Raw genomic sequence first — 27,027 nt, forward strand, 5'->3', positions numbered from 1 at the left:
CCTCCCTGAAACCTAGCAATTTTTCAGGAAGAATCACATTTTTTCTGAAGGACTGCATTCCTTCTCAGAAGTGCACGAACAACAACATTGCCATTACAAAATCTTTTTTGTTACCCTATCAGTCCAAAGAGATTATTAAAACTCTTCTAAGTGAACATGCAGAAATCTCCTGGGAATTCCAAATATACATAAACTTAGAAAAGCTGGTTCAACAGTCTTGCTGGGACTCCCGCTCCTTGCAAGCTGTGCTAATGCAATACCATGATCCAGTGTGCTTTGGCTAGCATAAACATCTTTAGGAGGCCCCTGCAAACTAGCACACACCAGCTCAAGCTTGCATTTGTGCTAAAATGTGTAAATAGATTTTGAAATAGAGAAGGCTTATACTCTTAACCCATACATTCACGTACTACTCATCCAGTTCAGTTGGGAGTACAGATATAGATGTTCAGCAATAACTTCCTTATGTATAGCAATGGTATATAGTATAAATATGCTGTAAGTTACAACTTAACTCAAAATCAATAGAACTGCTCTGTCTTCATACCACAAAATACCTCCTTTAGGATAAAATATCTGCTTTAGGATAAGCACAATCATTCTCTGGGTTCCATTCACTAACTCTCATGGGAGCTTAGACACCACAAGGCTAATAGGCACCCACTTGTAGATAACTGTATGAGGAATCTGCATCTTAAATTTCATATCACCTAATGGGAAATGTATTCTCTGGTCTGTGAAAAGAATAGCTTGAGAGAATTTTACTATTCAGTAAAGAGTGATAGAGTGATATGACAAAATTTGTTCTCACAATGATTTTACAATGATTTTTCAAATTCTTCCAATGTTAATAAAGTCATTCCTAAATTACAATTAACAACGTAAGAGCAAAATACTTCTTTCTTTGTTCTTTGAAAATAGAACCATTATGCAAAATACAATAAATTTATATTATGCAAGTGGAAAATAAGCTTTATGGAGGACACTGTTTAAGGTGTCCTGAAGAAACTCCACAGAAATTTTTTTCCAGTTGCAGAATGTATCAATTTCCAGTTTATTGTAATCAAAGTAAATTTATACATTACTACTTCTAATTTTCAAACTGTCATAATATACTCATACAGTGTTATCACACAGTCATAGACAGATAAATATTTATGTGATGATGAAGCTTTCAGAAGCCTTTGGTGTATTAAAGTATACTCAGATCTTTACTCACAGTGCATATTAATCTGAAACAATTATTAAACATATGCAGTAACTTTGCTAAAATTTGTTACAGAATATTTTACTGATGAAATGGCTCCAGGATTCAAATTATTCATTACTTACCCCTGTTCTTTGAACTTCCAAGAAAATTGCTCTTTGAAAAGATTTCTCCCACACTGCCAACTCAATGCCAAGCTCTACATTGAAATAATGACTCTTGCCATGTCCAACCATAACACTGAAACAATATGGCCTCTGGTCTTCAAGATCATAGTCTTGATGAATACCTAAATACAAGTTTGCTTGTAGCCAGCAATCATCAGCAAGCCAGAGCTGAAAGACATGTTTCAGTATGTGACTCTTCATCTAGCAAAAACAAGCAGTTACGGCAACATTGTCTTCTGTAAATGACAGGTACTCACTTATTTATGTTGTTATATTAACAATTATCTTGAAGCAATGTTTTGAGAATTAAGGAATATTTGCAAAGACAACTTCTCTTTTACTTTTTATTCACTTTAACCTGTATATACAATCTGAGCTACTTCTGTACTTCCAAAATACCATCAAAGTAATCTAAGCAATACATACATTGTAATTTAAAAGGATTTTATAGTAATGAAGTTGAGGAGGAAGGGATGATTAGGAGGGTGACCAGAAGGAAGTTCTCTGACTGAGGTTAGAGAACAAGCCTACCAACGAAAGAGGGAAAGACGGATTTTGGAGAGATACTGGGGATAAATTTGGGAGACAGCATATGGGAGTGCATCAGAACTTCTAAGAAAGCCAATGGCTGTAGAGCAGATAGCATACTATTGTTTCTCCAGAGGATGGTGGGAGAAGTTTCTTAAAAATTCATCCATGATTCCAGGTGATGACTAAAACGTCTGCACTATCATGCTGAAGAGAGAGAGGAACACCTATTAGCAGGTGTGTTGATAATATATGGAACTATATTTTATATCCTTCCAGTTCTGTTTCTCCCCTTTTCCAGCTATCCTGTGATCAACCATTTGGAAGTGAATTGCTATTTTTTGTTTTATATGTGAACTTGAATTCAAACTTCTATAAGCAAAATGGTGTCTTACCTACTTTATAAAAATGGACCGTTTAAAATAGCAAAAATTGTGACTATGATGTCAGATACCAGTTCCAAGTAAAGCAATTCCCTCTAATTTAAATATTTTAGCTTTTGAATTTATAATCTATTATAAAAGTAAATATATAAATATATATAAATACATATTATATAATATATATTCTTTTATGTTTTTTCATCATAGGTTTTTCAAATGTCTTCATAATAGCACCCCTTTGAACTAACATATTTATGAAAAAATCGGCAGGAAATAGCCCCTCGCAGTCAGTGGAGTTGTATCTGAGATAAATTTAGCTGACCACATACCTAGTTTAAGTTGCACAGTTAATCAAGGAACTGATTAGTGTGATTTTGTGAAACAAGAAAAAAAAACCTTTTAAAGATGAAATAAAACAAAAGACTCCCCCATATAGTGATAAATGCTTCTACGAAAGAAATTACTTTTGAAACAGACTTAAATGAATGGTATCTTATTTAAAGTGTTTCCCAAACACTAAACTCAGATTTGTAAGATTGAAAGATTGAGTTTCTTTTTCTTGAAGCACTTTTAATGAGCCCATTTCATTTTACAGTTTTGGTCCAGTCATAGATTACTCAGAGGTGACACTGAAAAGAACTTCTTATAAGCTCAAAGAAATGATATTTTGTTTACAATCAAGTGGAGGGAAATTCCTGACTTGCTTGAATGCAGTTGAAGAGCTCTGCACCAGTCTTACAGCAGAGTACAAGTACTCCACGCTAGTTGGATTCCAGTCTGCTAATGCAGTAATTTATTAACAATCTAATGGTTATTCTGGAAATGACAACATGAGCTTACACAGGTCCCTTAGTAGCTGCCAGTGTGCCCTGCAACTACAAGGGCAGTGAAGTGAGACCCTGCCATCAACTTCAGGACAAACCAGAACTTCCACATTACTCTTTTATAACCAAAATACATCCCTGTAACACAAGGTTTTGTAAATGAAAACACACTCTTACAAGAAACTTCCTTTATGTTTCAGTTTATCATTGATTAGCACGAAAACTGAGAAAAACAAAACTAAATTAAAAAGCCAGTCTTTCCAGCTGCTTATAGATTTAAATATTTTCACCAGTTGAATTTTCAAATTATATATGTTTTAGTTTCTATATATTAGATAGGGCTCTTTCCCACCTCCCTTTCTCTTTGACGGCACAGGGAAGAGAACAGTGAAAGAACAAAAGGGACTTTGCAAAGAGAATCCCATTCATTACGCTCTAATGTCACCTATAAAGAGCGTTTTGTTTCTGGGTTTAGGAGAGGTCTCTAGTCAGCCAGATATGGGATAAAAGCAGATGCTGGACTGGACATAGGTGGCTTTGAAAAGATCAGAATGCAGCTTTGTACCCAAGTCCTAGAATCCTGTAGTCAGAATAAGCACTTTAAAGATTTTGCATTCATTTTTCCAGGACCTATAGTAGTCTATCATAACCTACCAAAGTCTGGACCTGCAACCCATGTACATAAAAACAAACAAATAAGCAAACAACTGGGATCTGAACATCTAAATGTAACCTACAATCATGTGTATAAAATAAATGCTTACAAGTTTAGGGTCCTGTGTCCTTCCTGTTCTAGATGAACACACAACCACCTTCACAGGAGAGCAGTGAAGGTTCCCTTTTCAGTAATAAAAAGCAGAAGAAAAAACTGCTCTGCTAGCACATTCTCCTCCAGGTACTGCCCCATATTCACAAACAGCACCAAACTTCTCATGTGGGAACTGAAAATTTTGCTTGTGCTCGTGAACTACTGAGTAACATAAAGCTGGCATATCTAACTTTATGCCATTTACTCAAACCTAAGCTGTGATGTGTGCTGTGGGTGTTTTAGGGGGCACCTTGGATGTGGCATGTAATACCACCAGGGTACACTGCACTTCATTGTCCAAAATGGCCCTGCAGCTATTCTAGGAGAGAATGGTCTTGAGGCAGTTCAAACCGATTTTCCCATGCTTTTTTGGACTGATGAAATGGAAGCTGAGCAGAGATTCTCCTATGTTCCCAAGTGTCACCTCTTTTTCAGCAGCCATGGACTAATAGGTATTAAGCCTACTTCTGCTTTGAGACTCAGTAATGCTTACCCTGGCTCTTAGACTAATACATATATATTTTTTTACTTTGACTGAATGTGAAAATGTGATGTGTGGAAACACTACGTATTAGAAGAAAATGAAATTTTTTAAGGCAGATTGATTTTTAAAAAGTATCTAATGTTCTTGCCTCTGAACTATACAGATTTTCAGTAACAGTTCCAGTAAATATGGAGTATAAATTAAGATGTAGGGGGAAAAATGAGATAAATGAGATCAGATTTTCAATCATCTGGTTGTTACCACTGAATGTTCATGTATATTCAAGTGTGAGAATGTGAAATATGAATATTCATTCACATATTTGCATATGTATGTTTATGTTTGCATGTGTGTGTGTATATATGTACATATGTAAACACACACAAACCTAAAATATAGCAAGTGTTTTGTGTTAAAATCTAATTTCCATATTGAATTCTTATTTTCCATTTTTAACTTATGTTATAATCAACACGAGAAGCTTACAATCTGATGTGTAACAAGTGACCTTGCCTTAAGAACCATCTTTCCTAAGAACCAAAATGATACAATATTCTCCACTACACCCTTACAGTAGTTCTAACTAGCTTCGGAAAATCTTTAAAAACGCTCTCCCAAAACTGCAGTCTTTACAACATGAATTCCATCTTTGAGTCTGCCATGCAGAAGCTTTAATCTCTTAAGAATTTTGTCCATGTTTGTTGATTCACACAATTTCCTTCATTTGTCATGTATACTAAAGAACCAACAGAAAAGAAACTTCAGTGTTGAGTTCAAGCTTTTGTAAATTAGTTAATTTAATCACTAAGATTTGGAATTAAGCATTCATCTATTAAAATGTCAAGGACATTACGAGTTGAATTGTGGGTAGTTTATTTCCCACTTTTTCTTAATGAAAATTAAGAATTTTCATTTTTTTCATTTTTTTCAGCATTTACTTCAAGCAAATTCTTGTGATGTCCTTGAAATTAACCTTACCAGAATATTCAAGGAAGGACTGAGTATGAAATCAGTAGTAACATTTATAGGAGAGAAAACAAAAACAATGCCTACTATACAGCAAACCCTTCTCAAAAGGCTTGACGAGTATCTACTTTGTCGCTGCCCAATTTATTTATCTGGAAAATATAAGGTTTAATAAAATTTTAAGGAAATAGAATCAATAACCTGGGACAGAGCCTCTGCCCTTTGCTGCAGTGATAGGCAGTGAAGGAATCTCCTCACTCTGGCTGAAGGGTTCAACTGCTGAACTTTTCATTTACAACAGCAAAATTGGCCACTGAAATCAGTAGAGGCTCCTTTAGCTGTCAGCTAAAGGGAATGACACCTCTGTAAAATGCAGATGTCAGCACATGTTTAAGAACTATTTTTGTAGTTTCTGTCATCTCACATATTCTTTGCTCTGTGGTTATAACTTGATCATATTTTCAAGTTTGTTCTTCTTTTCTATTTTTTTTTTTTTTTTTTTTTTTTTGTCGTTATCAGCAAAACAAGCATAGGAAGTATGCCCGTGTTGTTGAAAGCTAGTTTGGAACAAATAGTTTGAGTGGTCGAGATGTTGTACCTATCCATACCTGTCACCCCATTCTTTAAAGAATTTGGTCATTTACTGCAACAGGGAACTCCATTCTGAGCCAGACAGAAAAGGGGGATCGAATGTTATTGTCAGCTCTCTGAAAGATATATTTTTTGATCTTCTCCTTCTGTAACTTGTCCTGAATAATAACTGTGTTGCATCAGAGAAGCATCCGTAACTAGCACTCCCTTACAGTAATGGAACTTAAGTCGGCGAGCTACTGTTCTTCTGCAGTTACGTACAGACAGCAGACCAACCCGTCTTCTTTAGAACACTAGCACATGGTCAAAGGAATAACAGTAAGGAAAGGGTCAGCAGCTGGTCAGAATTGTTTTCAGTTGGTTTGGAATTTTTCAATGAAATAGCATTTCATGAAAAAAGACTGAATTATTGAAAACCTTTTTTTCTGGGAATTCACTGATTTTTATTTTCTTCAAAATATCTCTTATTTAGGGTGGCATTTCTTGATGTAATTCTAACAGCAAGTAGTCTAGTAGTTAAAGCACTCATACAGAACGTGAGAGAGATAAGTACAAGTTTTTTCCAGCTAACTTCCCATTTGGATGGCTGCAAACTGGTACCTCTACCTGTCTTTTTGGACCTGTCTTTTCTAGTACCTGTCTTTCTGGACATCATCCTGTGTAAACTTCATAGCTTGCAAATATAGTGAAGGAAAGTATAATTTCACAGTTAGAGTGCAGTCTGGGGACTCAGGTGAATTACAGTCTTCTTATGGCTCTACTTTCAGTCTTCTGCGACTCTACAAGCATACTTTTAATATACCTATGCTTGGGTTTCCCTGTCCAAAATGATGATGATCAAGTTATTTCCCTCACCTGCAAAGCAGTTTCCGATTAGCTGGTAAAGAACTAACTTAATCTATCTGATGGAACTTATCACAAAAATATCTTTCACAAATCAATTCTATAAACAGACTGCTAATGTTTGGCCAAAAAGTCATTCCTCAGGACAAGCTAAAGAGATAAAACATGACAACGTCTCTAGACTATGCAAAAAAGAAAAGAAAAAAACCCTACAATACATGAATGCACCATGTTGTCCTTTGTAAGGTAAAACCAATTATAGTGTTAGTAAGTTACTCACAATCTAACAAGGACAGAATTTTGTATTCCTTATTATGCAAATTAAATAACAGTACCTTACATAGATCAAAATTACAAAGAAAGCATTTTTTGTCACAGTCATGTAAAAATCTGACCCATTAAAGAGAAATGCAATATCAAGCTTCATTATGATTAGCTGTTTGTTTCATTCATAATTGACATGGCTGGCTGTAATACTGAAAAATGTCTTCAATTTGGAAGTATTTTAGTAAGTTGCTCGCTTGGAACCTAATCCATTTGCTGTAGTCTCTTATACTTACATAGACAATGCAGCTGCTGCAAAGAATAGGCTTTATAACAACAGATAAACTACTTGAATGTTAGCTACTACCAGTTAATCTTAACTTGAGATCATCATTAACCTGAAGAGGTAAACTCTTTTTACTAAATAGCATAATCGTAATTTTTGGGAAACCTACCTTGTGAATTTTAAACAGAACCTCACAGAGGTTATAGATTTTTTCAGCTCGTACCCAGTCTAGTGTGCTTACCTATAATATCAAAAGAAAATATTAAAAAACATATTTCTTTTTACATATTTCTATTAAAATTATGATAAGATGAAAAATTAAAAAGATTTCACCAATGATTATTCTACTGGATACTATAAAAATATTCAAACGTTACTACACTTAATATCCAGGATTTAAAAAAGACTGCCAAATAGCATTTCATTTTTAAAGAAACAGAACCTAGAGGGTTCTTACTAAAATTAAAACATATTTAATTACATTTTTTCTATTATTACTTCAGTATGATGGAAACCTCTTTGTAATCTCTGTGGTGAGGTACATAACCATATTTATTTTACAAAATGCTAACAGACAGAACTTTCTCAAATTCAGAGTCATTCAAATGCACTCCCCAATTTAATAAAAATTTTAAATCAATAAACCAAGATGTGATCCTAAATTCAGCTTTGAATTCACATACACTAGAACACGAGGACCTTAATTTTATATTAAAAATGAAAAAGGACTATATATTTACAATATCTGACATTAGAAAGAATGTCAGCTGTGTGCCTATATTTCTTAATACTAAAAAGAAATGGAATGTTTTGTTTTCTTTTGATTTTGTTACAGTATCCTGTTGACATTAATGGCTGCTATAGCTTGACAGTTGGAATGATATTTTTTTTCTCTCTAATGTCTAGGTCATGTCTTAATCATCTGCTTTATTTTAAAAACAGGATCTAGCCTATGCAGTTCAAGAAAAAAAACATGAACCTCTAAGTATAAAAAATACAAGGCGAATACACATTATTTTCTTTATATTATTTACAGCAAAGTCATGTTTTTTTTCTTGGTGAATGCACAGGTATGACTGTTCAGATACATGGAGAATGTGACTAAACCGAACTCTGAAAAGCACCACAAAACTCAGGAGCAGACTGTGGTGATTTTTGTCAGTAACTAAAAGTTATTTCACCTGAATGCTGTTTGAAGAGTAATGTGAACTCAGTGTTAATTTCTGTCTAATCTTATATGCTCTTGTGTCCACTCCAACAGGAACTAATGGGCATTATTGCCACATATCTGTCACAGCTATGAGTTTAAAAGCAGTGTTCCAGAATTTACCTAAAATCTTTCTTCCCAGCATGCAAAACATTTCACTTAAATTTAGATATCAGAAGTGTGTAATATTAACAATCTAATCTAGTTCTTCATAAATCTAATTTTAATTCCCTCATGTTTGGGAAAGAAAAAAAAAAAGACAAGACAGTGGTTCCTCCAAGTTGTCTTACATCCTTGCCATAGGGTTTATGAACAGACTGTGGAAATGCTTTTTCTTTTTCTGTCACTGGATATAGAAGTTGGTAACTACTTTAGATTAGATATGTAGCTTTCAGAAAACCAAACTTAGTTGAGATGAATCACATATTACAAACGAGACTGAAGACCCCTGGAAGTGAAAGCTGTATCACCACATCTTTTCAGGATGTAAAGGGACTCATATTCCATGGTTGTCCATTTGACAGTTTTTATATTTTAAAAATTAAATTAAAAAATCACCTAAATACAATGTAATACAATTCTTTCTGTAATATTATAAGCATTGTTTCATCATAAATTAAAGCTCAAGACATTACTTAATGATAACTTTAAAAGTACTTAATACTACCTTAAAGGAACTTTGTCAAATTTAAATCTAATGTCAGCTGCTTTAGAAAACCAATTTAAAGCAATTTTAAATATTACACTTGTCCTCCCATTACTTTATAAAGTGCAGTAATTTTTGGAGTCATACATTACTGATTTTAAATATTCTGTTACTATTTTCTTTCTAGTGAGGTGCAATCAATATTTTATTTGAATTTTGATTTTTAATTATTGTTAGGAGTTGGCAATAACACAGGATTAGAAGCAACTGGAACTGAGGAATTATGGCAGATTCATAAGGTAATGCCGTACATTCAAACATGCTGACATCGGGCTAAGTACTGCAGGTCTTTCCTTGATTCTTATTTAAAGGGAAGTCTTTTTTACTTTGATAGTCGTTTTGAAAATAAACTAATTAAAGATAACAGGTTCTGGCCCATTATTGTTGACTCTCAAAAGATCTCAATGCTTCTTGCAAAATAAGATTTATAGCAGAGTGATATCTAGTTCATTATTTGGTCTTGAGTTTCTGGAAGGAAAAAATTTCTTTTCATTCTCAGTTAAAAGTATGAGAATCCTCCATCCCTATTAGTGGCTAGACAAGACATAAAAGCAGAAGCACCTGCTTAATTTGCTGTTTATGAAAGTGAACTTAATGACAGAAGGTATAACTTAAAAGTTGTCCAGACAACTGAATTTTCATTTGCTCCTACCTTCTGTTTTGATTCCTGAAGATTAATTTAAACTGCTAGGGTTTTTTGCTACTATTAATGATGCTGCCATGGACACTGGTAACACTGCTGTGCCATTAAATTCACTGTGAATACTTCAGAATTCTCCCCATTATCCTGTGGATCTCTTTCATCCTTTGACTCTCTGTAACCTCTTATGACCTTTTGTGCAGAGATAGCAAGGGATGATCGATCACAATCAACAGCTATATAAGCCAAGTCTTTATTTTACTGTGTGTATCAAGGAAAAACTACCACACTTACAGCCAAGAGTGAAACAGCCTGAATATCATAGTGTGCAAGGTCATCAGGAGAACACAAATGACATTTGGAGGGATTTTAAGGAAGGGAAATAAACATAATGCAAAGAGATGTTGGAATCCAAAGGGGCAGTTGACATTATTTATAGTTTTCTCCTTAGAACTATCCTAGAATGTCTAAGTTTAAAATGTTGTTGTTATAGTCTGCATTGCTTTAAAAATATCGCAAGTGATCATATACTTCTAGTCAATGAGAAAAGCTGCAAAGAATCAGAAGAGTTCACAAAAAGTGCAATACACTTCATTTGTTTTAAAAGATGTCTCAATTTATCATGAGCATATCCATCATAACACAGTTAATAATTAGGTCTAAGATAAATGAGACACTGAAATATATTCCTTAAGCAATAAAGAAGTTTTCCTCATTATTGTCTTTTGGAATTGTTCCTCTAAATATTCCATACATTGCAATATTTTGGAATTGTTTTAAAATGACAACATATTTACTTTTTAATAAAGCATTTGACAAAATATCTCAGAAAGTTATATTCAGAATGGGTCAATTAAGACTGAGACACACTTTCGTTCATGTGAATTTAGGTCTCACAAAGAGTAAAAACTAGTGTGAAAATATATGAGAATACCTAGTAGCATTCAGTCAGCTTCCACCTAACTCTTGTCTAATACATGAATTTATAACCAAATTTAACTGAATGCTATTATTCACAACAATATGGTGAAAGTCTAATTATACAGTATTAGAAAGAATTGCATTGTTGAGCATTTTTCAGGTGTATAGCCAACTCCTAGCTAACTCAATGCACTACCTGGTGAAAAATTGTAAAAGTTATTGAATACTGTTTTTGTAGATATTTGGTTATATTTATTCCTTCAGAAAGAGTGTAAAATAACACATTCATAAACTGGCAGATGATGCTGAGCTCAGATGAAAGGCCACATGAACACCCATGAGGACACAGGGATAATACAAATGAACAAAGATATAACCTGAAGTGACAATTCTAAATCCATAAAGAGATACTGGAATAACAGACCTGATTTTCAAAAGTGCTAAGTGTTTAACAGGTACTTTTTCCTTCAGTGTGAGTTTCTGTGAGCTCCTCATTTTTAAAAAAGGCATTCTAATGGATTTAAGAAACTAAACTACACTGTTCAAGCCTTCTCGTTTTAAGTATTTAGACCAAGTAATCTGAACATCAGTTCAGAAGAATGCTCAAATTCAAAATATACTTAGCTCTAAATGGGCACATAATTCATTGATTTTTCTTAAAAACACTGTTAAGATTTTAGAACAGGAGAGAGAAAACAACAAAATTAAAATCATTTTGACACATGCATACAGGACATATGTATCCATGTGTTAGACAACAAACTGAACAACAGTTATTCCTTAGAAGAGAATTCTGCAATGATACCCAACAAAACATACTAAAGGATTACACTACAGATATAGAACATAAAGAAGGAGATACAGTCAATATAATTTTGGGGCATATATAAGGGAGCATCACACTTAATTAAAAATTGTAGCATGACTATACCTAGACCTAATCTAAAACTCACTGAAGGCAAAAGGAACATACTCTTTGGCTTCTGTGAACACTGAACCTGATTCTGGAAATTTACAGTACCTAAATAATATTAACAAATTTTAATATATTTAAAGAATAAAACTTAGGGAAAAAATGAAAAAGATTTTAATACCTGGACTACGGAGGAGCTTCACTATCTGACAAGTAAGCAGAATTATCCAATCAATCTAAAAATATTTACAAAGGTAAAGACAAAAAGATGAAATACTTCCAGGTCAATAGTATTCACTTCACTGGCTTCTTCATGAAAGGGGAAAAAATCATCCAAGAAAAAATTTCAAAAATTATATATAAACTTTAAAAAGAAAAAGATATATCAAGAGATGTTCCTGATGTGAACTATGATATAACAGTAGGAACCTAAAGATGTCTAAAACAACCTGAACTAGATGCTACAAAACACACAATAAAGAGTAGTCAGATCCAAGCAAAGATGTGAACTAAAGAAATAAGGATTTATATGTAGAGTTAGAAAGTCCACTGAAAGCATCCATGGCTACGCACTGCAGCTCAATTCCTATTATTTTACATTGGCAATATACACAACGTACAATTACAATTACAATTGCCAATACTTACCACTTAAATAGCGGTACTCTTTCTTATCAAAGTACTGTTCATGTACCAATTAAATTACCTGTACTTTTCTTCTCTGTAATTTTTTGTCCAAGGTAAAAGACTGATAAAATAGAGTATATTAGCTCCCTAACTATTTCTATTGCTTTCATAGTACTGTTGCATTTATTCCTTTTGTTAAAAATAAAAGTAGGATAGACGGTCAACTGTCTTCACTTGAGTCACTTCAGTGCTATTTATCTAATCATCTCAAAAAACACATTAAAGACTACCACAACAGCTTCAAAGATATGATTACTTTAAAACTGGAACCTAAAAATGATATTAAACTACGAGGAAGAAGAAGATAGGAAAAACAAAACAGTACAACTTCCCCACAATTACAGCACTTATTCTGTGAATACAAAATATTTTTTTCTGGAAATTTTCAAGTAAATCTCAACTACTTTGTTATTAAATGAATGTTTTTGAAAATTTTGTTCACTGAATAATGTCTTCCCAATTTCTTCTAGGATATGAATTCAGAACTTTTTCAAGATTTGAAAATAGACAGAAATTTATCAGATGCTTTCGGAATGTAATAAAATAAAGCTTGCATAGTAAAACAGCCCTAAAAAGAACGGTGTTTTTCATATTTGATAGTTTCAAAAGTGTGTCATAATTTTAAACTGTAAATACGGTATCTGTGAATTAAATCTGTAAATCTGTTAAATGCAGTCAGATAAGCTACTTTAGGGATGCAGGAAGAACATTCTTTGACAAACAGCCTTATTGTTTCAGCTTCTTTAAGTGAATTATGATCAATGACGTGATCTAGGAGTTTTTTTTGGATCTTGGGAAGGTCAAAAAAGAGTATATGTCCTGTTTCAGGCACATCTCTGTTGGCTGTAAAAAGGAAAAAAAGAAAGAAAAAAGAAAAATCTTTCCTTGGCATTCCTCTTGGCTTTTATAAAAAGTTCAGAAAACTCCTTTCTCACTACCTCACAAATACATCCACTCCATTTCTCTTCACCACTAACACTCTACACTACTTCATGTAGTTTCTATTTGTAGACTACTCACAAATTTTATACCAATACTTTTGTGAACTTGGGTTGTGGGTTATTACCAATACTGTCCTTTTATATCCCCCTGTCTTTCTCTATCTACCCCATATCTGTTCTCTCATTCTGTTCTCTCATAGTTACATTTCAGGTTTTCTGGAGAAGAGATCTTTTTGTTGAACCTTCTCTGAACAGCAACAAAACTCTGAAATATTGGTCCAGGACTATAATTACTAAGAACTACAGTAACAAAATAAGCAATAATATATTCTGCTTCAGCTATTTTGCCAATTTCAAGTTACAAGTCACTGAAATTTCCATACAAAACTGAGTATGTGCCTCAGTTTTGCAATTTAGCATTATTTTACCAAGCTTTTCCAATCAGTCATTAATGCCCTGAAAGTTGTTAAATATTTCTAATAAGAAAAAAATTCCCACAGGCAGCAACTATCAGTGATACTTATTCAGGAAAATCACATGAAAATTAAAGGGAAATCCAGTGACCAGTGATGAGCAGAGCCTGAAATAACAGGTTAATGGCAGATAACAAAGATGATCACAGAATCAGTAATCTAACACAGGATATGGTTCTAGATGTGCTATTATATATAATAGTCAGTGATTAATGCACTTATCTGAATGAGAGATGGAGAATCTGCTTCCTCTAGACAAACATAACTCTTTCTAAAACAACTGGCAGTTTGTCTCCTGAGGGCCATCACTGTTGTCATTTCACGTAATATTCATATTCACTTTCCACTTTCCTCGTTGTTTCAGCAGAGGTGATCATCTGCCAAACTCAAACTGACTGTTTTTTTGCCTTGAAGAATTTCTTGTCTTGAAGTTAATGAACATCTACATCGTGCAGCAAATTTGGTTTTCAGACGGATTTGAGAACAGGCTGTAGGTTGCTGATTATGCATTAGTTCTTAGATGTCTAGTATATTGCCTTAAGATCAAAATGAACTCTACAGAGAAGGAATTGTTTTAATTTATACATGCCTATTGTAACCACTACATTTTTTTCATTTGTATATCTATATAACCGAAACATAAATTTTGAGGATGGAGTCTTCATAATAATTTCAAAATAAAGACTCGATTTTTCATATCTTTATTTAAGAATTTTTAATTTTTTAGTCAAATTATGTATACGATGAGATAACAAGATCTTCTCTTCACTGTCGGTCATGTTTGTATTCTTGGATAAATTTCCACTCTTTTAAAAAATTAGCTTCTTCAGAAATAAAGTATTATCTTGCAAAAAAAGAAAATCTCCCAGAATTCCTTGGATATAACTGAACTAAAATATTTTTACAGTAAATACAATTATAAGTGGAAACAGCATAATAACAGCTTATAGAAAGCACTTTGTAATCACATCTGTTTGCTATTTTATTTATATATGGTAACATCTAGAGGGCAATAATTCAGACTCCATCAGCTGCAATAAAAATGCATGCATTTTTAGCCCTTAATTATCCCCTAGAGCCAGCCATGATTACAGAATAATTGACAAATCTAACACTGGCAATGACTCGAAGAGTTGTTTCCCCTTGAGCTATCTATTCTGTAATATTTACGGCACCTACCATATCTTTATCCATTTTCCATAAGGGCAATCTAAAATCTAGTTTCGCTAAATCTGCCAAGTTTTGTCCTGATACTGTTGCATAAAACAGGAACCCCAATAAAACACTTCTTACGCAGAGCAGACCTCAGTACAGATATTATAGATATTCTAGTCTCAGCATTAAGCTGCAACTTCACCATAAACTCATTGGCTTTATTCAGGAATGATCTTGATCCAGAAAGATTCACATATTGTAAAGTGGGTGGATAAGAATTCTGTTACAGAGTGTATAACTAACCAGACTGACATAAAAACAACAGGAAGAAATTTTTGAAATGAATGGAGTAAACACAGGCAGTAGATCCATGCTTATGCCTTATAAACACAAATTACACATTCTTCAGTTCAGTCTCAATTATAGGTCAGTGCCTGCTGCAGCCATTCCCAAGCATCTGCTTTTTGAACTTTCACAGCCCAAGCTATTTAAACTCTGAGAACATCATCTCAGTCTATTTGTCTCTATAAACTACAGAAAAGATGCACTTCTAGGGCCAGTGAAGATTCTGGGGAAGAAAGTGTGCAGATGTCATGTATATTTTACTTCTACTTAAAACAGGAAAACATGAGAATATATAGCATCTGATGACACAAAAAAATGACTTTGCTAAATCTGATATGAAACCTAATTATCTCTTTTCCAAGGCCTTTGTAGATATTAAATCTATGATAGGAAGTGTCATAAGTTATGACCTATAAGTCATAGGCGTATTTACCTAAAAGACATTTTGATTACTATCATTAGGTCTAAATGTAAAAGCGTTTCAGCACATCACCAATTTCTGTATATAAAACTCTCCTGCATACAGCTACAGCTATGCACACCATGCCAAACATATGTGACAATGTTTCACTCCATCATGAACAGGTGCTGGGTTTTGTATCTGTACATGCATATCTCTGTGTACATGTAGAACCTCGCATCAATTCATAGTGACAAACCATGCAAATGAAATTATATGCACAACTGAAAACAGAAAAAGTTGAAAATGCGCCCATTACAGTCAAACAAGAATAAGCCTATGAGCTTTTTCCAGCATGGAAGATGTTAAATAACACTTCTTCTTGGAGAGGACAGAAGATATCATACAGCCTTTTAGAAAATGGCTTGTTCCTCATCATGGAGCTAGAAAACTCCCTGGTCTACACATCACAGCTGAGTTTTCTAGCCCATTTCTGTTACTGTGGTAAGCAACTCTGTTCTTGATATCTGTTCTTACTGGGAAGCGTCTACATTTTTGAAAGCACCATCTGAGAAACTGTTTAAGCAGAGTATATATAGAACACTACTCTCTATAGTAGCTTCTCTGAAATTACAAAATCCGTACTTGATCTGTACTTTTCTTGAATTTTGCTCATTGGTAGCTGTATTTTGTTTATTCTTTTGAAAGTTAGAAACTGTATTTGCCCCCTTATGATCTCTTATACACAAAGAAATAGAGTAAAAATTGTATTAGATGTTTTTATAAGCAGTTATAAATTATGGATAAGGTCATTACAACTAACTATATGACTTGTACATCATCTACTTCATGTACACTACAGTGTGGCATTGTCAATAGCATAGCATCAGAGAAACATGTCTGAAATAAAACATAATGGCAAACATTTAAAGATCAGGCAAGATAACAGTATTAATATTTTTGTAGTAGAACAGTCCATTTGTTATATTTCACTTAATGTAGTAAAAAAAAAATCAGTGGGGATAATAAGAGCAGCATAATTAAATATCACTAAAAGTAGTGTAAGGCTTCTTGTGGGGATTTATGTTTGAAGCTACAAAGTTACTCGTGCTTGGACATGCAATACAGAACCAGTTTCAGGATGCAACATGGGCCAGGGCCTCCCCAGGGCTGGTACTGGCAAGGGCTGCTGGTGGGACAGGGCTGGGTTTGGCCTGGCTGCTGGGGCCCGTCCCCCTGCTCTGAGGGAGCAAGGTCCTGGTGACAGCTGGGGCAGCCCCAGCCAGCTTGTGGCTCGAGATCCAGGTTTGAATTCTAAATGGAAACTGCCAATTTCCTTTTTTAAAATTTTTTTTTTATTCCCTGATATAAAACATCTGTGGTGTGATTACAGATCAGGAAAACTGGTCAATGGGTTTTGGGATTTATGCATTCTGTCATTGATATTGTACACCTAAGTGCATCTGATTACTGGGATGACGTAACACCATGACCAAAGGGGTCGCCTTTGTTCCTTTTTTTTGAAAAGCCATTGTTTCTACAAATACGTTGCACAGAAACACTGTAGAGTGTAGTAGATAGTGACAAATAAGATGGTAAAAATGCTAACAAACATTTATCCTGACTTGCCTGTTCTTAGTAGAATATGATAAATGAAGTAGTTTATTCTCAATTAGTATCATTTAGATAGATAGTTTTAATTATATCAAAAATTTTCCTTCCAAAATAGGTCTGAACATCATAATTGAAATTCATAAAGTAAAAGACACATGAATAATTGGTGTGCTATTTATTTACTTTTTTGGTTTGTTTTTCACTATAATTGGATTCTAGTAACTGAATAAGATTTTAGTTCCTCAACTTAACATATAAACATGAATATTCTTTTGCAGAAAGAAAAAAAAAACTTTTTCCAGATGTGTTCTCTCATTTTAAGAAAAGTACTATTAATTTGCCATTTATAAATGTTAGAAGTTTATAGGAATCACTGGGTTTAGAATTTCAGTCTAGAGAAAGAGACTGTTATTAATTGCTTCTGTTCATAAATAAGGTTCAAAGAGTAAGTACTTCACAAAGGTATGCTGGTGGTACACATAAAAAATCAGATTTGCTTTTGCTTCTGCTGAACAAATCAGGAGATTGACCACTTTCTGATCAAGAATTAAGAAAGCTATTTAGCTGCAAATGTATTTTAATTCTACATTTTGTTCTTTGTGATGTATTTAAAGCAATGGCTCTCTGAAGGGAGAAAGAAAGCATAAAAAAGTTTCCATGTGGTATTTATGGGTCACTTTTAGGAGCCGAGAATTTTCCAGTTCATTTCTCTTCCCTTCTTTTAAATTAATTTTTAGTGTTTTACAGTGGTATTAGGTAAGTCATCTGTTATGAAATACGATTCTAGTTTTTAGCTATGGAAATAATCAAAGCAGGATGTTGTCACTTATTCAAACTGTACATTTAGGATTGGATTCTCTGTAATAGTTCAATCCCTAGCCTGTATGTAAAATTCACAACTTTAGTATCGGTGGTGTATTTCATGATGTGACTACCTTTAAGAAAACAGAGTAACTACCAAGTAATTACACCTGGAAAAATGCCTCAGAATAAATGTAAGATATGAAATTTTGACTATAACCAACCAGAAAAGAATCTGAACACAACAACTTAAAAAAGTAACACAAATGTTCCCTATTAAGAATTTATTGAGATATCCAGATATGGTAGGATTTTCAGAGGACCTTGAAAAAGGTCAGATATCTAAAGCTTACTGCAACATAGTGGCATCTATGGCTTTAACTGTTTTTGAAATCTCAGCTGACAACTCTACTTGGTAGGAAAAAATAAACCCAGACATAACAAACAGGTTTCCATCTACAGTTAAATCCTCCCCCAAAGTATATATATATGTGTATATATTTTTACCGGTGGAGTGCTGAAAATGTAGAAGGATGAACCCTTCAGTGCCAGAAACTTGAATTTGTAGAGCTGAGATGAATCAGTTCCTTCAAGTTTCTCATTTACCCATCCCATATGTATGACCTGTAAAACAAAGTCATTGAAAATTAAAGCTCATTTTTCTAGCGAGGCATAAGACAGACCTGAATAGGTCAAATCTTTCCACAGGGAAGAGTGTCTTAGATTTGGATGCATCATTCCCTGCTTCTAAACTGCCCTTCCATTGCTATCACACTCTTAACCTTTTAACCATTCCAGTGTGTCAAAAGTCCTTGAAGAGACATAATCCATATTGAACAGGTTTTCTGAATCCTGATTCTATTCCAGGCAGCAAAGTTGTATCCATGTTGGTATGCTGTGTGCCAGCCATGGAGGAAAGGGGAAATTTAATATGTAAAAATTAAGCATAGTTATTATCGTAAAATTAGGTGTTCTAATATGATTAATTCAACCATATTAGAAGGTTCCAAAGATAATCTCCTTTTAAAAAGTCACCTACATATGTTTCAGCAGACTCTCATTTTAGCCAGCAGAAAAGCTGGGTGTACTAAAATAGTACAGCCAGTACTCTAGATTCTACTTTACCTTTAGGACAGTAAAAAGCTGGACAACCTAGAACCTCTGTGACACATACCTCTTAAGAGAGACATCTGAATAAGTCACAAGATTTATCTGAAAAAAACTTTCTGTACGCTCACCTTTGTTGTTGCTAATACAGTGCCTTTGTCACATTGATTCTTTCTTTATATACCTTTTTTGGATTAACTTTATCACATAAGAAGGATATGTGCTTTATGTTGTAGTAAAATTAAATGTCAGTTTCACTCATCACATAACTTTGCTCTAACAGTATTATAATATGTCCCTTTACATTATAGATTACATTTTCTGATCAGCTGCAGACATATATTTTGGGCTTGTGCTCTAAGTGTTTTACTAAAATGGAAATGTACTATTACTATTTTTATTGTAGCCACATGATGCTGTGACCAGACTACTTGTGGTAGGTCAGAATCAAAAGTCTTGGTTTCAAGTATATCCTTTTCCACACTGCAAACAGATTTTTATAACTATTAGCACCTATAAACTCAGTGATAATCTGCTTTGGTATGATGGAATCTCTTTCAACCCCAGACCAAAAAACCCAAAATTATACAAAAACATATTCACTGGACTAGATTTTGGGGGGACTGTGAAACCTTTTTGGAGAGTATGGTCTTTCTATTAACTGATTGCAACTTTGTAATATCGCTCATTTAATTTCTTATAGAAACAAGTATATGGATCATCATGAGGTCATTTATTTGTTCTATTTCTTCAAAGACTACAGAAAAAAAGAGCAATACTTCAGTTACACTTTGAATACACTGGACAGCTTATTACTTTGCTTGACTGAAATGAGTAGCCAAATTAAAAAGTCCAATTCCAGAAACACAGGATCTAAATCAAAAAACCCAAATAATATAACATCATCAAAGCAAACAGTCTTAGAACCCTGAAAATTTTTTTTGTTTTTTTGGATGATTGATTTAATGATAAATGCCAAGAAATGTCAAAACTGATTAACAGCTTTTTCGGTTTCCATTTTTTTTAAAGCCACTACTTAGCTTCAGATTGTCAACATAGTTTCTTGAATGAGGAAGCAATTTTTGTGCCTAGCAGTAGAAATAAGAAAAAATGCTTTGCTGATTTCTATCTTACAAAAGAAAATAAAAACTCACCCAGAAAAACTAGCTAGTATGTTATAGTTCAATGTGAATTTAAAGAAAAGAATCCCCCTTCAAAAGCTTTGAAAGCCTTTCAAATCACAAGGTTATGGTTTCTATATTTACACTATGAGACTCTTACCCAAGTATTAAAGGTGCCAGTAAAAAAAAAAAAAAAAAAAAAAAAAAAAAAAAAAACTATTGGCAATTCTTGCCTTTTCTAAAAGGTATCTATTCTTACATCATCTTGGTCCATTCTTTTTTTAATGAAAATGTGAAAAAAATCAACAAGGAGCCATTGGTAGATTGATCTAAAAGTCAAAGAAGAATACCCCTGTAGAAAATTTACTGAATGTATGAAGTCTCAGTACATACATATATTTAGGGAAAGAAATATAATATGGCTAGAAGACATGAAAAGTTTTAGTGGTTGTTTGGTTTAGAGTTTTCGTATATTTATGAGAAAGCAATATTTGAGCTGATTCAAATGCAGATTGCTGAAATGAGATACTGTCTACAAGAAGAAATAAAGTTAAGCTACGTGTTTGAAGAATGATTGCTACTGGAAGATTTGGAGTGAGCTCAGTGGGTTTAGAGCTGCATTACTGTTATCTGAATTAACTGAGGATAATAAAAGGGGAAACTAGAAAGTAAGTGCTAACGAGTATAAAAGAGAAAGAGGAAAGGCAAATGCAAACCAGAGAGACAAGGGAAAGGACATTCAGGAGGAGAAAGACACCAATATTGTAAGATGGAAAATAATGAAACAAAATAAACATGAAATTAAAATGAAAAGAACAAAACTGAAGACACTATACAGGCATGCGAAGAAGGAAAAATCATGGAGAAAAATAAATCTGAGAGAAAAAAAAGCCATAAAGAAAAGAGTGTAACAAATTTATAATCAACTATAAAGACAAAAAATGCCTAAAAAGTAAAGAAAATAGAAGAATTTTATCAGAATCAGTGTTTAATTAACATAAGAATAATTATTCAGTTCAACAGAAGTCTGTATGGAAAAAAACACCAACCAAATATTGGCACTCAATAATAAGCTGCTTGTGGTTGATAAGTATGCTAGGGAGATTTTGACTAGACCAAAACCTTCCATTTGAAATTTTAAGGAGTGCTGATTTGGCATAACACTACAAACTACCCCATTTTCAGCACTGCTTTTAGCACTCCTTTCCTGATCAATCTCAGACTGCTATTTGAAACTGCATGGAAAAGTACCCATTCACCATTGCTGTGTTATTAATTTCCTAAAGTGTTCCAATATACTTTACAAAAGTTCCTGTAGGAACAAAATGAGCAATGGCACTCATTATGGGGTGATAATATGTCACTAACAAAATGTAATCCGATGATAGCAGATGAGTGAACATTCTTATTTGCACTTACTGTTTTGCTATAGGAATAGAGCATCTAGATGACTGGAAACGTAACGTGTGTTACATTTAATAAAGTTATCTGTACATTTTGTGTGTAGTACTGTTAGTTAAATAGCTATGAAAAGTAAATGAAGCAAAACACTGAAGGGGAAAATAGTTAAAGAAAATCAAGTAGATCTCTGACATATGAAAGGTCAGAACAGATGCGATAGAATGCTCATTTAGTTAAAGGAGGAGAAGAATCTACAACAGAAACCAGCTTTGACTGCAAGTCAAAAACTAATGTTGTATCATAAAGCATCATTTAATTTTAGCTTTAGTTCTTTTTCTGGTCTTTTCCAAAGCAAGTGGCAGACTTTATATTCTAACTAGTACTTGGTGGGGGAGGGGGGGGGAGAGAGGGACTAATAGATTTTTCTGTATCTTTGTGACCTGCAGGCCTCTCACATACATAATTATCATGAAAATAATAAATTCTCAAAAAAAAAAAAAAATCGGCCTGCCAGAAGATCTGATGCATTACATTGATGTTTTCCATTGTACTTAACTTAATCCATTTCTGTCAGAATGACATATTTAACATTTATTTAAAATAACATGTTTTAGGGATGAAACTACAGAGGAATTTAGAAATGACGATACCCTATTTTTACATGCTTCAACCCCAGAGGGAATTTTTTAAGTCCAAGCTAGGCACAACTTGAACACCACAAAAAGCAACATGTCCACATTAACAGATAGGAAACCATGAAGATGGGTATGCATCTGACTTCATTCATTTTCCCAGGAGCTGGCTGCCTATGTCAAATTTGGATTCAGAGTCCTTTGGGTAGTGACTACTGTTTCCATTACAGGGCTGCTGGTAAAATTGGGGATGATGTCACCCACTTTTTCTCATAATAACCTACTGGTTATTTCATAATAGCCTTCTCTTTCAAGATAGGATCTAAAACCTAAAGCTTTCTCTTGAGAACAGCTATCAATAAGTTGCCTTTGAAAAAAATCCTTTTCTGAATGCAGCAGGAAGTGATACACCTGTGTTTGCCTTTTATACAATAGCTCAGTGTAATGCCAAACCTACTGGCCAAAGTTTGAATTCTGTGGCACAGTTGCCCGCTATGTGATATGAGCGCCTGATGAGTAGTGTACATGTAGGTCAGTGTCCATGGCTAAATGTCAGATATATTTCGCCGGAGTAGGTGTGACTAAAATTAACGAAGGGTGCACACCTGTACTAAAGTCAAGACTATCCAGCTCTCAGCTTCTTGTCCAGAAATGGTATGTGAAAACAGTTATTACAGCCCATATTGCTCTCTTTGATGACATCTGGGAGCCTTTCAGAAAAAAAGATCCAAACAGAATCATAGAATAATTTAGGTTGACAGAGACCTCTGGAGCTCATCTTGTCCAACCTCCTGCTTGAAGCAGTACCAATGTAGATCAGGTTACTCAGGGACTTATCCAAATGAGTTTTTAGTATCAACACAAATAATATAACATAACATAATATGTATTTTTTTGAATATCTGTCAAAGATGAAGATTCCACAACCTGTCTGGGTAATTTGCTCCGGTGTTTGACCAAATTACCAAAAGTTCCAATATTTGAACATATTCAGATGTTCTTCTTTTGGGAGACCATATGTGGTGTAATGATTAGTGAGCTGGGCAGTTGTTCCTCTTCTCTCTCCCAAAGCAGCATTCATATCTCAACAGCTGATGGTCAAGCCTTATTTAACTATTGTGATTCTTCTTCTTCCCTATTAGTAGATGCCCTGTTCTTCTACATATTCTTGTATTTTTTTAAAAAATCAGTGGGACTACTTGTGCAGCAGGAACCCAATCCAAGTAACAGTGGAGAACTCAGGTCCTTAGTTACTCTTTTCTTAAATTTCTGTTTAGCTTTTTATCAAAATTACAACCACCGTAAAGTGAGCTTAAAAAACAACTCCTCACCTAATAAGGACTCAAATTGTTTCTTCTGCTGTTCTGGAAAATTTTTTAAAAAATCAATCTATAGCTGCTGCAAAAAGATCCTCAAAAATAAAATTCAGTCTGAAAATTTACTCCCAGCTTCCTTCTGCATGTTATCCCCTAATCAATCACATGATAATTCTGCTTAAAAATGCGTCAACATAATTTTAACTGGAGAATCATCCTGAAGGAGAAGGACTGATCTTATAGTGTGAATCCAGTGAAATCACTGTTCTATAAAACTGAGTAGAAAAGCAATTAGTTCTAAAAGCTGTGAAGAGGAGCTCCCTGTGCAGAAGACTATATCTTCCAGATTCTTTCTCACAATCATAAAGCAGAAATAAACAAATCAAACTGAGAGATAAAATAGAACTAGCAAACTACAGAAAATGGCAATACGGATGTCCAGACATAAAGACAGGAAATCTATACAGTAGGTCAGCACTCAGCCTGGAGAGCAGAAATTGAAAAGAGAGTAGGGAGAGGTCAGAATGGTATGGAAACAGAGAATAAAGAACAATTGTTAACAATTTTTTATATTCTAGGAGCTTATGGAAGCTCGATGAAATTATCAGGAAGACAGCTTTAATCAGAGAACATGATTTTTCACAAAAAACAGAATTACATTGTTCCAGTCACTGTCAGAGTATCTGTAAACCCAGCTGACAGCTGGAAGCTATGGTCAACATATTAGGGTAAGAAATGCTGTTTAAATACTGTGTTTCATATACTTAGTTCTTCAGTAGGAACTATTGGTCAGTCTTTGAGACAGAATTCTTTAGTCTGACCCATTCTAGAGTTTCTAGAATCAAATGTTTCGAAGTCTTCCAACTTTAAAAGAGTAAGCTAATACAAGCTATTTCACTAACACAAATATGTTCCATTCTAAAGAGAGAAAAGTGGAACATACAAACACCATGACACACTGTGAAATGTGTTAGTTTTAGAGGGCACAGTGAGATTTTTGAAATATGTTCAGAAATGCAACAAGGATAATCAGAATATATTGATTTGTTCCATCAAGTTTGACAAATTTCTTAACCTTAGTATCTACAGTTTCTCCATCTTCAAAATTGGTATAATAGTAATATTACATCACAGAGGAATTACATTGTAACTATCTGACTAGAGGTTCAACTGTTTATGTGCTTTGAAGTGGTGTTTATTTGTTCCAATAACTTTTATTTTATAAGTGAAAGTGTTGAGGTCCCAGAAAAATCTCTGAAACAGATCAAGAGAATTTCATTAAGAAGTGCATAACTGACCTTCCATATAAATAAAGTAAGAACAATTACAAAGGAATATCTCAATTCTATCTTTAAGTGGTTGCATTATGTTCAAAGGAGTTTACTCTTGCTCTGTTTCCAGGTGTGTGAGTCCTAAAACTATAGTCTGCAAGAATCTAACTTTTGAAGACTAACTTTTGAAGTTTGGAGAAACTAAATTTATCATGTATATGATATAATTGTAAAATGTTTTTCTCTAATTTATGAAAATGAAAAAAGAGAAATTGATCTTGTAAGAGTATGTGCAGTGTCTGAATCTGCAGCATGAAGCCAGAGTTCATGGCATGCCTGAGACAGCAGTTCTACTATGAAGAACAGTGGGAAAACCCCTCATATTTGAAAACTTATTCACAATTAGGTTCATATAATCATCAAAAACAGGGACGAAAAGAGGCTTCTCAGAAATTGTTTAAAACCCGCTCTGAAATGCAGGACCCATGCTACATATTTTATTTCTAAAAGATGTTTTCTTAACCTCTTAAGGACCTCCAGTAATGGAGACTCTATAATTTCTTCCAACAATCTATTCCAGCACTTTATCAGCTTTACCAGAGATGAAGAAGTCTATTCTTCATGTCTAACATGAGTCATCTGTGCTATAATTACAATTCAAGACATTTTTTGCCCTCTCCATTAAAGTCTCAAATTGCTTCACCCTCAAGAGTAGAGGAAATAGAAACTCCTTCAATCCATAACTGGAGCAAAAATTCCATGAATCATAACATGTAGTTTGTGTAGCATCATTCCTTGCTTCTTTCCACATGTCATTCTCTGATCAACCACATAAGAACATTTATTTTCTTCCATTCTGCAAGATCAGGTTACCATTTCTGAAGACTTCTTTCATACCTCCCTGTCTTCTCTTCTTTAATTTACACAACTCCATTTCTTTCAATCTTTCCACAGAGACCATGGAAAGCCTTTCGTCAAAATCTTTTCTGCAGCACAGTGCACAAAATTAGCTGGAACACTTTGCACTTATGTTTTGCAAGGTACTCTCACCTATACATTAACATATAGGCCAGAATGCTTGCCTCTTTATCAAAAGTCACAAAGGAGACATTGTAGTTATGGTATGCAGCTCTGGCCTGAGGTTAAACAAACAAGGTAACAATGTAAGAAACTGCTGGACATTGCACACAATGTACAGGAAAAAGTGGTTGGCCAACTCCAGTCTAGCACTGCTGAACTAATAAAACATTAACGGGATAAACTGGCAGGCTAAATATATGACAGGGAAGCATCAGGAAGTCCCCTTGGGTTAAGAATATCAGAAGAAAGAGAGGTGCTGGCTTTTTGAGGATGTTGAGGATCAGTGACTAAGGCCAAAATAACCAAAAAAGAATATAAAAATGAGAAAAACAGGGATGATGAAAGATTAAAAAGTCTGTGGGTTGCTTATTTGGAAGGGAGAAAAAGAGAGAAAAGGGAATTTAAGGTCAACCATGTGACTGGGACTTTTGAAAGGTCCCTGCTAATCAGCCCTGTGCCTGACTACCACAGCCTGATATAATAATAAACCTGTTGTTTTTCTGATGACACCATGTGTGTCCAACTGGCTTCTGTGGTCAGTAGCACTACGATGACCTCCCTAATGCTAGCAAGGGGACAGAGGCTGGACTGAACTGCCCAACAGAATTTATGTCCCCAAATACTTTTTGGAAGAATGAGTTGTTCCTACAACCTCTCACAAATATTTGTTGATTATTTTTGCTTACGTGCTGTATCATAACTGGCTTCCATCCTGTTTTTCAGACTCATTCTTCAATACATCAAGATCATTCTTATGTCTAATGCTGACTTTTACAGCTTCATGTCTACAAAACTAGTACACATACTTTTGCTAATGCATCGTAGGGAAAATATTCAAGTGAATTGGATCTGGGAGATACCTTTTCAGGACTCCATCAATATATCATTTAGTTTTAAAAGTGAACCATTTACACCTATTCTTGGATTATCCAACAAAGTTTGTAC

General features: G+C 34.1%; 1 protein-coding gene across 1 annotated transcript in view; it reads right to left on the minus strand.

Annotated features, from left to right (window-relative positions):
- Positions 1–1,032: 1,032 nt before the first annotated feature.
- LOC135323593 (gamma-2-syntrophin-like) overlaps positions 1,033–27,027 on the minus strand; it is a 164,638-nt gene continuing 138,643 nt past the window's right edge. Inside the window, exons 11-13 of the mRNA XM_064497218.1 lie at positions 18,662–18,778; positions 7,521–7,592; positions 1,033–1,575 (exon numbers count right to left, since the gene is read on the minus strand). Of these exons, the coding sequence (XP_064353288.1) occupies positions 1,318–1,575; positions 7,521–7,592; positions 18,662–18,778 (447 nt within the window). The 3' untranslated portion in view covers positions 1,033–1,317. The remainder of the gene's footprint in view (positions 1,576–7,520; positions 7,593–18,661; positions 18,779–27,027) is intronic.

This window comes from Dromaius novaehollandiae, chromosome 25, assembly GCF_036370855.1.
Source record: "Dromaius novaehollandiae isolate bDroNov1 chromosome 25, bDroNov1.hap1, whole genome shotgun sequence".
Lineage (NCBI taxonomy): Eukaryota > Metazoa > Chordata > Aves > Casuariiformes > Dromaiidae > Dromaius > Dromaius novaehollandiae.